The sequence below is a fragment of the Columba livia genome, chromosome 36, assembly GCF_036013475.1.
Source record: "Columba livia isolate bColLiv1 breed racing homer chromosome 36, bColLiv1.pat.W.v2, whole genome shotgun sequence".
Taxonomy (NCBI): Eukaryota; Metazoa; Chordata; class Aves; order Columbiformes; family Columbidae; genus Columba; species Columba livia.
This window is the reverse complement of record NC_088637.1, coordinates 105317-117002: the sequence shown is the minus strand read 5'-3', so window position 1 is coordinate 117002 and position 11686 is coordinate 105317. Positions and strand designations below refer to the sequence as shown.

Sequence of the window (11686 nt, the reverse complement as noted above, 5' to 3'; positions counted from 1 at the left end):
CGCCCCCCCCGGTTATCCGCGCCGCGATTGGCCGCGTGCATGAGTGACGCCGCCGCCAGCCAATCGCAGAGGGGGATTGCGCGGCGCGCCCATCCCCATCAACTGGCTCACGCCCCGTTCCGTGCGGCGCAGAGGGCGGCGCGGGCGCCATTTTGCGAGCAGCCCCCGAAGAGGCGGCGGCGGCGGGAGCGGAGCGGGGCCGGAGCGGTGAGGGGGAAGCGGGGAAGCGGCGGCGGGCGCGGCGGGGACGAGACGAGGGGGACACGGTGCGGGATGCGGGGGGGGGGAGGTGGGGGGGGCGGGAATGGCGGCGCTTCCGTGTCCTTCACGCCGCGAGGCGGGAAAATGGGGGAAAGGGGGGGGGGGGGGGGAATGGGGGGAAGATGGCGGCGCGGGGGGTGGGGGGGGGCGGGCGTGGCTTGGAGGCGTAGGGCGTGGTTTAAGCGCGGGGGCGTGGCCTTGGGCGTATAGGTTTAAACGGGAGGGGCGTGGCTAAGGCGCGGGGGCGTGTCCTGGGCGCGCTTTGATTAAAACAGGAGGGGGGCGGTGTTAAGGCGCGGGGGGCGTGGTAAGGCTTGGGGGCGTGGCCTCTGGGGGCGCATTGGTTCAAACAGAAGGGGGCGTGGCCTGGTGACCGCATTAAGTTGAATGGAGGGGGCGTGGCCACGGGGCGTATTGGTTTAAATGGGAGGGGGTGTGGCCTCGGGGCGCTTTGGTTTAAATGGGAGGGGGCGTGGCCTGGGGGCGCATTGATTTAAAGGGAGGGGGCGTGGCCTGGTGGCCGCATTAAGTTGGATGGAGGGGCGTGGCCACGGGACGCATTGGTTTAAATGGGAGGGGGTGTGGCCTGGGGAGGGGGCGTGGCTTGTGCTTCTCTTCCAGGCTCAGCAGCGCGGGAAACCCCCCCTTAATAATTTTGGGGAAAAAAACACCTTTTTTGGCTTATTTTGGGGGTCTCCCCCCCCCGCCCCATGTCATAGGGGGTTAAATTCAACCCCCCGGGGGACAAAAGATGCTTTTGTCTCGTTTTTTGGGTGAAAAAGCCGGTTTTTGGGTGGTTAGAAGGTGGGGGGGGTGGCGGGAACCCCCCCCCACCGCAGTTTTGAGGGAAAATATCTCATTTTTGAGTAACTTTAAGGGCTAAATCGCCTTCTTTTGAGGGTTAAAATGGGAAAGAAAAGCCCTTTTTCTGTGGTGATTTTGGGGGAAAACGAGCATAAAACATGTTTTATTTCCTCTCGTTTTGGGGGCGAAATGGGGATGAATGCCTTTTTTAGCAACGTTTTGGGGCTAAAATGCGGGAAATTGGGTCAAAACCCCAAGTTTTCGGCGTTTTTGGAGGTAAAACCAGCATCAAAATCGCTATTTTTGGGGCAAAACAGTTTTCCTGTTTTCCACGCGCTTTTGGGCGCAAAACCGGAATAAAACCCCCCCGTTTTCCCTCATTTTTGGGCTCGAAGCGGCAAAAAAAACCCTTTTCCACCTAATTTTGGGGCTCAGACCCCTCCCCCATTCAAGTTTTGGGGCAAAATCCCCTTTTTTCCTGTCACTTTTGGGGCAAAAACGCTTTTCCCGCCTTTTTCCCCCTGAGGCCTCGTCGCCCCCAAAACCCCCTTTTCCACCTCATTTTGAGGCGCCAAAACGGCCGTAAAACCCCAAAAATGCGGCGTTTTGCCCATTTTGGCGTCACCCCCCCTCCCCCATCACAATTTTGGGGTCAAATCCCTTTAAACCCCAATTTTCCCCGTTAAATTTGGGGCGAAAAGTGCCATAAACGCTTTTCCCGCCTTTTTCCCCCTGAGGCCGCATCGCCCCCAAAACCCCCTTTTCCACCTCATTTTGAGGCGCCAAAACGGGCTAAATCCCCCCAAATTTAGGATTTTGCCCATTTTAGCCTCACCCCACCCCCCCCCCCATTAAAATTTTGAGGGAAAACCCTCAATTTTAGGGCAAAATTCCATCTTTTTCCCCGTTTCCCACCCCCATCAGCGTTTCCCCCCCAAAAAACCCCAATTTCCCCCCTTTTTATTCCGCAGGGCCCAGCGGTGACACCGGCCCCTCCCCCACCCCCCTCCCCCCACCCTCCCCTCCCCTCCCCCACCCCCCCCCCGAGCGCCGTTTTGGGCTCAAATCAGCCGATTTTCGCCAATTCTTTTCGCGGGGGGGGGAGCGTGCGGGGGGAGGGGTCCCCGCCCCTCCCCCCCCCCAAATCTAACCCCTCCCCCACCCCCTCTTGTGCTTCTTTTCACAGCGCGATTTTTTTAGAGCCGCCGGCGACCGTAAGTGCCAAATTCTCCTTTTTTCACCCCAAAACGATGAGTATTTGCCCCGCCCTCCCCCCCCCATATTCCCCCCCACTTTCAGCCCCTCCCCCACACCCACCTCCCCCCCACCCCCCACCAATGGGCCCCAAGCGGGGGAGGGGCGGCATCGGCCCCTCCCCCCACCCCCATTTTGGGGCCGTTCCCACCCAAATTTTCACTTTTCCGCCCCAAAAAAAGCCCCAAAACGGGCAAAACCCCCCGCCCCTCCCCCCGCCCCGCCCCCCCCCCAACGTAGGATTTTAAGGGGTTTTTGATTATTTTTATTATTGTTGCTTTTTTTTTTTAATTTTTTATTTTTATGGGTTTTTTTCTCTTTTTCTTTTTTTATTTTTTTAATTTTTTATTTTTTTATTGTTTTTTTTTTTAAATTTTTCACCGTTTCCGGCCATTTTTCGGGCCCCTCCCCCTTCCCCCCCCAAGCCCCGCCCCCTTTGGCCCCTCCCCCTCCCGCCGCCGGCGAATCACGGACGACTTGGCCCCTCCCCCCCCCCACGGTAAGAGCCCATTAACGAGCGCTTAATTGGGCGGGGGGGGGGGAGGGCGGGGATCATTAAGGTGCGTTAATTAATCCAGGGTTGTTAATTAGACAAGGGGGCTAACGAAGGGGGAGGGGCGCTAATTAACGAGGGGCCACAGCGTTAATTAAGGGCCTAACGAGCCCCCCACGGGAGGTAAGTGGTTAATTAGCGCGGGGGGGCGGAGCTGACGGTGACGACCCCGCTGCGGCGGCCATCTTGGAAGATGATGACATCACCGCCCTGGCGGCCATCTTGGAAGATGGCGCCGCCCCCCAAAATCCCCCAAATTATTCAGTTTTGATGCCCACGCCACCCAAAATGACCCAAAAACGTTGAGTTTTGATGCCCCCACCACTGAAAATGACCCAAAAACGTTGAGTTTTGATGCCCCCACCACTGAAAATGACCCAAAAACGTTGAGTTTTGGTTCCACCACCACCCAAAATGACCCAAAAATGTTGAGTTTTGATTCCAGCACCCAAAATGACCCAAAAACGTTGAGTTTTGATTCCAGCACCCAAAATGACCCAAAAACGTTGAGTTTTGATGCCCCCACCACCCAAAATGACCCAAAAACGTTGAGTTTTGATGCCTCCACCCCCCAAATTATTGAGTTTTGGTTCCTCCACCACCCAAAATGACCCAAAAACGTTGAGTTTTGAAGACGCCACCACCCAAGTTGACCCAAAAACGTTGAGTTTTGAAGACGCCACCACCCAAGTTGACCCAAAAACGTTGAGTTTTGATGCCTCCACCCCCCAAAATGACCCAAAAACGTTGAGTTTTGGTTCCACCACCACCCAATTGTTGCATTTCGAAGACGTCACCACCCAAACTATTGACTCCCGATGCTTCCAACCCCCCCAAAACCCCCCAAAACGGTTCATTTTAACACCCTTCTCCCCCCAGGAGTCCCCGAGTGGTCCCCGCCATGGCCAGCAACGTCACCAACAAGACCGACCCGCGCTCCATGAACTCGCGCGTCTTCATCGGCAACCTCAACACGCTGGTGGTGAAGAAGAGCGACGTGGAGGCCATCTTCTCCAAGTACGGCAAGATCGTGGGCTGCTCGGTGCACAAGGGCTTCGCCTTCGTGCAGTACGTCAACGAGCGCAACGCGCGCGCCGCCGTGGCCGGCGAGGACGGACGCATGATCGCCGGACAGGTCCTCGGTGAGCGGAGCGGGCTTGGGGGCGTCTCATTGAGTTTTGGGGACGTTACGTTGGGTTTTGGGGACGTTACGTTGAGTTTTGGGGACATTATGATGGACTTTGGGGGCGTCTCGTTGGGTTTTGGGGACGTTACGTTGGGTTTTGGGGACGTTACGTTGGGTTTTGGGGACGTCACGTTGAGTTTTGGGGACATTATGAGGGACTTTGGGGGCGTCTCGTTGGGTTTTGGGGACGTTATGTTGGGTTTTGGGGGGCGTCTCGTTGGGTTTTGGAGGCGTCTCATTGGGTTGTGGGGACATTATGATGGGTTTTGGGGACGTTACGTTGAGTTTTGGGGACATTATGGTGGACTTTGGGGGCGTCTCATTGGGTTTTGGGGACATTAGGGGTTTGGGGGTGTCTCGTTGGGTTTTGGGGACATTATGATGGACTTTGGGGGCGTCTCGTTGGGTTTTGGGGACATTATGATGGGTTTTGGGGACGTTACGTTGAGTTTTGGGGACATTATGATGGACTTTGGGGGCGTCTCGTTGGGTTTTGGGGACATTAGGGGTTTTGGGGGCGTCTCGTTGGGTTTTGGGGGCGTCTCGTTGGGTTGTGGGGACATTATGATGGACTTTGGGGGTGTCTCGTTGCGTTTTGGGGGCGTCGCAGTGGGTTTTGGGGACGTTACATTGAGTTTTGGGGGCGTCTCGGTATTTGGGGACATTATGTTGAGTTTTGGGGGCGTCTCGTTGGGTTTTGGGGGCGTCTCGTTGGGCTTTGGGGGCGTCTTGTTGGGTTTTGGGGGCGTCTCGTTGGGTTTTGGGGACATCACACTGAGTTTTGGGGACGTTGCGTTGGGTTTTGGGGACGTTGAGGTTTGGGGCCGTCACGGTGACTTCTGGGAACGTTACATTTGGTTTTGAGGACGATTTGTTGGGGTTTGGAGGCATCTCCTTGGGTTTTGGGGACATTTCGTTGACTTCTGAGACCATTTGGTTGACTTTTGGGACCATTTCGTTGCCTTTTGCCCCCATTTCCTTGACTTTTGGGACTATTTCGTTGACTTTTCTCCCCGTGCTGTTGACTTTTGGGTCGATTTCATTGACTATTTTCCCCATTTCATTGACTTTTTCTCCATTTCCTTCACTTTTGGGCCCATTTCATTGACTTTTGGGCCCATCCCGTTGACTTTTGGGCCCATTTCATTGACTTTTTTCCCCATTCCGTTGACTTTTGGGCCCATTTCATTGACTCTTGGGCCCATTCGTTGACTCTTGGGCCCATTCGTTGACTCTTGGGCCCATTCCGTTGACTTTTGGTCCCATTCCATTGACTTTTTTCCCCATTTTCTTGACTTTTGGGCCCATTCCATTCACTTTTGGGCCCATTTCATTGACTATTTTCCCCATCCCGTTGACTTTTGGGCCCATTTCATTGACTTTTGGGCCCATCCTGTTGACTTTTGGGCCCATTCCATTGACTTTTTTCCCCATTTTCTTGACTTCTTTCCCCATTTCCTCGACTTTTCCTATTTCCTCGACTTTTCCCCCCATTTCCTCAACTTTCCCCCCATTTCCTCGCCCCCCTCCCCCCCCCCCGGACACCCCCAAACCCCCTGAATGTCCCCCACCCCCCAGACATCAACCTGGCGGCGGAGCCCAAGGTAAACCGAGGCAAGGGCGGGGTGAAGCGCTCGGCGGCCGAGATGTACGGGTCAGTACCCGCCCCACCTTCTCCCTCCCCCCTCGTCAGGTGGGACCCACAGCCCCCCCGCCCGCCCCATAGACCCTAGGGGTCCCCCGGGACCCCACGGGCCCCACTCACCCCCCCATCCCCCCACAGGTCGTCCTTCGATCTCGACTACGATTTCCAGCGCGATTACTATGACAGGTACGGCGGCCATTTTGAGCTCAGCCCAAAAACCTCCTTTTCTGCCCTAAAAATACATTTTTGTCAAAAAAACGCGTTCTTTTCGCTCATAAAAACCCTTTTCAACCCCAAAAAACCCTTGTTCTCCTCATAAACACCCTTTTTCTCCTCATAAAAACCCTTTTGCCCCCAAAAAACCCTTTTTTCCCCCCAAAAACCCCACTTTTTTCTCCTCATAATAACCCCATTCCCCCCCAAAAAAACCCTTTTTTTTTCCCCCAAAAATCTTTTTACAGCAAAAAGCCTTTTTTTGCCTCATAAAACCCCATTCCCCCCCCCAAAATACCGTTTTTTCTCTCATAAAAACCCCATTTTCCCCAAAAAAACCAGTTTTTTTCACCAAAAAACCCACTTTTCTCCTCATAAAAACACCATTTTAGGCAAAAAAAACCCACCCTTTTTTTCCTCATAAAAACACCATTTCCCCCCAAAAAAAACCCTAATTTTTCCCCCTAATAAACCTGCTTTTTCTCCTCATAAAACCCCCATTTTCCTCAAAAAAAAAAACCCTATTTTTACCTCATAAAATCCCAATTTTCCCCCCAAAACCACCCATTTTTTAAAACACCACTTTCCCCCCATAAAACCCCTTTTTCTCCTCCTAAAATCCCCATTATTTCCCTCCAAAAAATGTGTTCCTCTCAGAAAAACCCGATTTTCCCCAAAAACCCCCTTTTTTTTTGCCCAAAAAAGAGCCTTTTTCACCTCATAAAACCCCCATTTTTCCCCAGAAACACCTTTTTCACCTCATAAAACCCCCATTTTTCCCCAAAACCCCCATTTTCCCCTCATAAAATCCCACTTTTTCCCCAAAAAAACCCCTTTTTTATCATAAAACCCCCATTTTCCACCCCAAAAAAACCATTTTTTTCCCAATAAAACCTTTTTTCCTCTCATAAAAACCCCTTTTCTTCCCCCAAAAAAACACTTTTCCCCAAAAAACCTCACTTTTTCCTCAAAAAAAAGCCTTTTTCTTTACCCCCCACGTACCTCCCCATAACCCATTTCCCGCCAAAACCGTTTTCCTCCATTTCCACCCCAAAAAATACACTTTCCCCACCAAAAAAACACCTTTTTTCTCCTTAAATCCAAATTCACCCTTATTTTTCCCCAAAAACGCACTTTTTTTAATTAAAACTCCTTTTTATTCCCTTACCCCCCCCCCCACCTCCCTGTGCCCCGTTTCCCGCCAAAACCCCCCCATCTTGCGCCCCGAAACGGGCGTTTCTCCCGCCATAACCGGGTGTCCGCGCGCCCCCCGCAGGATGTACAGCTACCCGGCGCGCGTCCCCCCGCCGCCCCCCATCGCCCCCCGCGCCGTCGTCCCCTCCAAGCGCCAGCGCGTGTCCGGGGGCGGCGGGAACACCTCCCGGCGCGGGAAGAGCTTCAACTCCAAGAGCGGCCAGCGCGGATCCTCCTCCAAGTCCGGGAAACGTGAGTGCGTGGGACAAGATGGCCGCCGGGGCGGGGGGACAACGTGGCTGTCGGGGGGACAAGATGGCCGCCGGGGGGACAATATGGCTGCCAGGGGAAGGGACAAGATGGCGGCCAAGGGGACAAGATGGCGGCAATTCTGAGGTAAATTTTGGCAGTTTTGAGGTAAAACTTGGCAATTCTGAGGTAAATTTTGGTCATTTTGAGGTAAACTTGCAATTTTGAGGTAACGTGGTCATTTTGGAGTGAACCTTGGCAATTTTGATCCAAATTATGAGGTAAATTTTGGTCATTTTGAGGTAAAATTGCAATTTTGAGGTAACGTGGTCATTTAGGAATGAATCTTGGCAGTTTTGAGGTAAATTTTGGCAATTTTGAGGTAAATTTTGAGGTAAACTTGCAATTTTAAGTTAAAGGGATCATTTAGGAGTGAACCTTGGCAATTTTGATCTAAATTTTGAGGTAAACTTTGGTCGTTTTGAGGTAAACTTGCAATTTTGAGGTAACGGGGTCATTTTGGAGTGAACCTTGGCAATTTTGATCTAAATTTTGAGGTAAACTTTGGTCGTTTTGAGGTAAACTTGCAATTTTGAGGTAACGGGGTCATTTTGGAGTGAACCTTGGCAATTTTGAGGGAAATTTTGGCAATTTTGAGGTAAATTTCGGTTGTTTTGAGGTAAACTCACAATTTTGAGGTACCGTGGTCATTTAGGAATGAATCTTGGCAATTTTTATCTAAATTTCGAGGTAAATTTCGGTCATTTTGAGGTCAACTTGCAATTTTGGGGTAACGTGGTCATTTTGGAGTGAACCTTGGCAATTTTGAGGTAAATTTTGAGGTAAACTTTGGTCATTTTGAGGTAAACTTGCAATTTTGATGTAACGTCATTTTGGCGTGAACCTTGGCAATTTTGATCTAAATTTTGAGGTAAACTTTGGTCGTTTTGAGGTAAACTCGCAATTTTGGGGTAACGTGGTCATGTAGGAGTGAACCTTGGCAATTTTGAGGTAAATTTTGGCAATTCTGAGGTAAATTTTGGCAATTCTGAGGTAAATTTTGGTTGTTTTGAGGTAAACTCACAATTTTGAGGTACCGTGGTCATTTAGGAATGAATCTTGGCAATCTTTATCTAAATTTCGAGGTAAATTTCGGTCATTTTGAGGTCAACTTGCAATTTTGGGGTAACATGGTCATTTAGGAGTGAACCTTGGCAATTTTGAGGTAAATTTTGGCAATTTTGAGGTAAATTTTGGTCGTTTTGAGGTAAACTTGCACTTTTGAGCCAAACAGGGTAATCTTAGAGCAATTTTACACAATGTTGAGGTGAATTTCTGCAATTTTGAGGTAAATTTTGGTTGTTTTGAGCTGAACTTGTAATATTGAGGTAACGTGGTCATTTAGGAGTGAACCTTGGCAATTTTGAGGTGAATTTTGAGGTAAATTTTTGTTGTTTTGAGGTAAACTTGCAATATTGATGTAACGTGGTCATTTAGGAGTGAACCTTGGCAATTTTGAGGTAAATTTTGGCAATTTTGAGGTAAATTTTGAGGTAAACTTGCAATTTTGATGTAAGGTGGTCATTTAGGCGTGAACCTTGGCAATTTTGAGGTAAATTTTGAGGTAAACTTTGGTCGTTTTGAGGTAAACTCGCACTTTGGAGCCCAATGGCCTAATTCAAGACTAACATTCGGCCATTTTGAGGCGAATTAGCGCGATTCTGAGGCGAATGTCTGTGTTTGCGGCGCAGTGAAGGGCGACGACCTGCAGAGCATCAAGAAGGAGCTGAGCCAGATCAAGCAGAAGGTGGACGCGCTGCTGGAGAGCCTGGAGCGCATCGACCGCGAGCAGAGTGCGTGCCGCCCCGCCCCGCCCCCGCCCCCGCCCCGATCTGGGGCCCAGTCCCCCCTTTTAACCATTCTGGGCCTTCTCCCCGCAGAGCAGAAGAGCGAGAAGGCCGAGGAGGAGCCCAAGAAGGACGATGGCGGCGCGGGGGGGAAGGGCGAGCCCGCCGGCGCCGCCGACGAGTCGGGGGAGGAGGGAGACCTGCTGGATGACGAGGAGGCCGAGGAGCGGGGCGACGAGCAGGTGGGCGCAGGCCGCCACGGCCGAATTGCCGCGAATTCAGGCGCTTCCGAGCCCCGAAACGGCAGATGGGTCCAAATCCCCGCATTTCAAAATCTTCAAAATTCGAAATTTCGAGTTTTTTAAAATTCTGAAGTGTCAACGTTTAAAAAAATTCGAAATTTCAATTTTTTAAAATTCTGAAGTTTCAACGTTTTCAAAATTGGAAATTTCAATTTTTAAAAATTCTGAAGTTTCAACGTCTTCAAAATTGCAAAACTTCAGATTTTTCAAAACTCGAAACTTCAGATTTTTCAAAACTCGAAATTTCAAATTTTTCAAAACTCGAAATTTCAAATTTTTCAAAGCTCGAAATTTCAAATTATTAAAAAAACAAATTTCAGCTTTTTCAAAATTCTGAAGTTTCAACATGGTCAAAATCCCGAAATTTAACCATTTTCAAAATTGTGAAATGTCGAAATTTTCAAAACTCGAAACTTCAGATTTTTCAAAGCTCGGAATTTTGAATTTTTCAAAACTCAAAACTTCAAGTTTTACAAAACTCCAAAATTTCAACATGTTCAAAATTCTGAAATTTAACCATTCTAAAATGGTGAAATTTCAACATTTTCAAAACTCTGAAAATTCAACTTTCAAAATTTCAAATTTTATTCTCAAAATTTCAATTTTTTTGAGGCAAATTTGGGCGTTTGGAGGTGAAATTTGGAGCGTTTTGAGACGGATTTCGGCCATTTTGAGTCAAATTTTGGGTGTTTGGAGGCGAATTTGGGGCGTTTGGAGGTGAATTTTGGCTGTTTGGAGGTGAATACTGGCCATTTTGAGTCAAATTTTGGCAGTTTTGACTCAAATTTTGGCCATTTTGAGTAGAATTTGGGCATTTTGAGTCAAATTTTGGCCGTTTTCAGTCAAATTTTGGTCGTTTTCACTCAGATTTTGGCCGTTTTCAGTCAAATTTTGGCCGTTTTGAGTCAAATTTGGGCAGTTTTGAGTCAAATTTGGGCCATTTTGAGGCCAATTTGGTCCGTTTTCAGTCAAATTTGGCCGTTTTCAGTCAGAATTTGGCCGTTTTCAGTCAGATTTTGGCCGTTTTCAGTCAAACTTTGGCCGTTTTCAGTCAAACTTGGGCCGTTTTCAGTGGAATTTGGCCGTTTTCAGTCGAATTTGGCCGTTTTCAGTCGAATTTGGCCGTTTTCAGTCAAACTTGGTCCGTTTTCAGTCAAACTTGGGCCGTTTTCAGTGGAATTTGGCCGTTTTCAGTCGAATTTGGCCGTTTTCAGTCAAACTTGGGCCGTTTTCAGTCAAACTTGGGCCGTTTTCAGTCAAACTTGGGCCGTTTTCAGTCGAATTTGGGCCGTTTTCAGTCGAATTTGGCCGTTTTCAGTCAAACTTGGGCTGTTTTCAGTCGAATTTGGGCCGTTTTCAGTCGAATATGGGCCGTTTTCAGTCGAATTTGGCCGTTTTCAGTCAAACTTGGGCTGTTTTCAGTCAAACTTGGTCCGTTTTCAGTCAAACTTGGGCCGTTTTCAGTCGAATTTGGGCCGTTTTCAGTCAAACTTGGGCCGTTTTCAGTCAAACTTTGGCCGTTTTCAGTGGAATTTGGCCGTTTTCAGTCGAATTTGGCCGTTTTCAGTCGAATTTGGGGTGTTCGGAGGGGCCTTCGGGGCGCTGGCGGAGCTGTGGGCGGGGGTGACGGCCCCCTGCTGTCCCCGCAGCTCGAGTCCATCAAGGGGGACGAGAAGGAGGCGGAGGAGGGCGAGGACGACCGGGACAGCGCCAACGGCGAGGACGACTCCTAAGGCCCCAAACCCGCCCCCGTTCGCCCCAAAACGCCCCGTTTCCCGCCCCCCCGTGCTCGTGCTGTCGTGGCTCCGCCCCCCACCCCCCCGGCCCCGCCCCCCCCCCGCGCCCCCCCCCCCTTTTAATTTTGATACCTCGTTATGAGTTGATGATTAAAGGACGGATGGTTTGTAGCGGTGGGAGGAGCCCTGAGCGACCAATGGGGGCGCAGAGCTCCCTGAGCCACGCCCACCCCAGACGTTGTGGGCGGGGCCAACCCCCCCCCCCCGTTTCCCATGATGCTCTGCGGGCGCTGAGCGGGTACGAGAGGGGGGTGGCCGTGCTGGGGGAGGAACCGCGTGACGCTGCAGGAGGGACCCAGGAGTGCCCCAGGGACCCAGGAGTGCCCCAGGGACCCAGGCGTTCGGGAGGGACCCAGGAGTGCCCCAAAAGACTCAGGCGTTC

The 11686-nt window shown here is 50.6% G+C and overlaps 1 protein-coding gene across 6 annotated transcripts; it reads left to right on the top strand.

The window, feature by feature from the left end:
- Positions 1-79: 79 nt before the first annotated feature.
- HNRNPC (heterogeneous nuclear ribonucleoprotein C) lies at positions 80-11415 on the top strand. 6 transcript variants are annotated; one of them, XM_065044349.1, is made up of 9 exons: positions 81-207; positions 2252-2279; positions 3752-4014; positions 5637-5712; positions 5842-5889; positions 7193-7362; positions 9111-9212; positions 9300-9448; positions 11158-11415. In XM_065044349.1, the coding sequence occupies exons 3-9, from the start codon at positions 3774-3776 to the stop codon at positions 11239-11241; spliced, it is 870 nt and encodes a 289-aa protein (XP_064900421.1). In that variant the 5' UTR covers positions 81-207; positions 2252-2279; positions 3752-3773; the 3' UTR covers positions 11242-11415. The 6 variants fall into 6 exon arrangements, with proteins under 6 accessions (XP_064900418.1, XP_064900416.1, XP_064900421.1 ...); XM_065044347.1 differs by having other exon boundaries at positions 5637-5751; XM_065044346.1 differs by having other exon boundaries at positions 80-207; positions 9111-9448.
- Positions 11416-11686: the final 271 nt, after the last annotated feature.

Coding starts and splice junctions, on each gene's coding strand:
- HNRNPC (XM_065044344.1), top strand. CDS start 3,774: ATGGCCAGCAACGTCACCAACAAGACCGACCCGCGCTCCATGAACTCG. Junction 4,015..5,636: donor GATCGCCGGACAGGTCCTCG/GTGAGCGGAGCG, acceptor CCCACCCCCCAG/ACATCAACCTGGCGGCGGAG. Junction 9,449..11,157: donor AGGAGCGGGGCGACGAGCAG/GTGGGCGCAGGC, acceptor CTGTCCCCGCAG/CTCGAGTCCATCAAGGGGGA.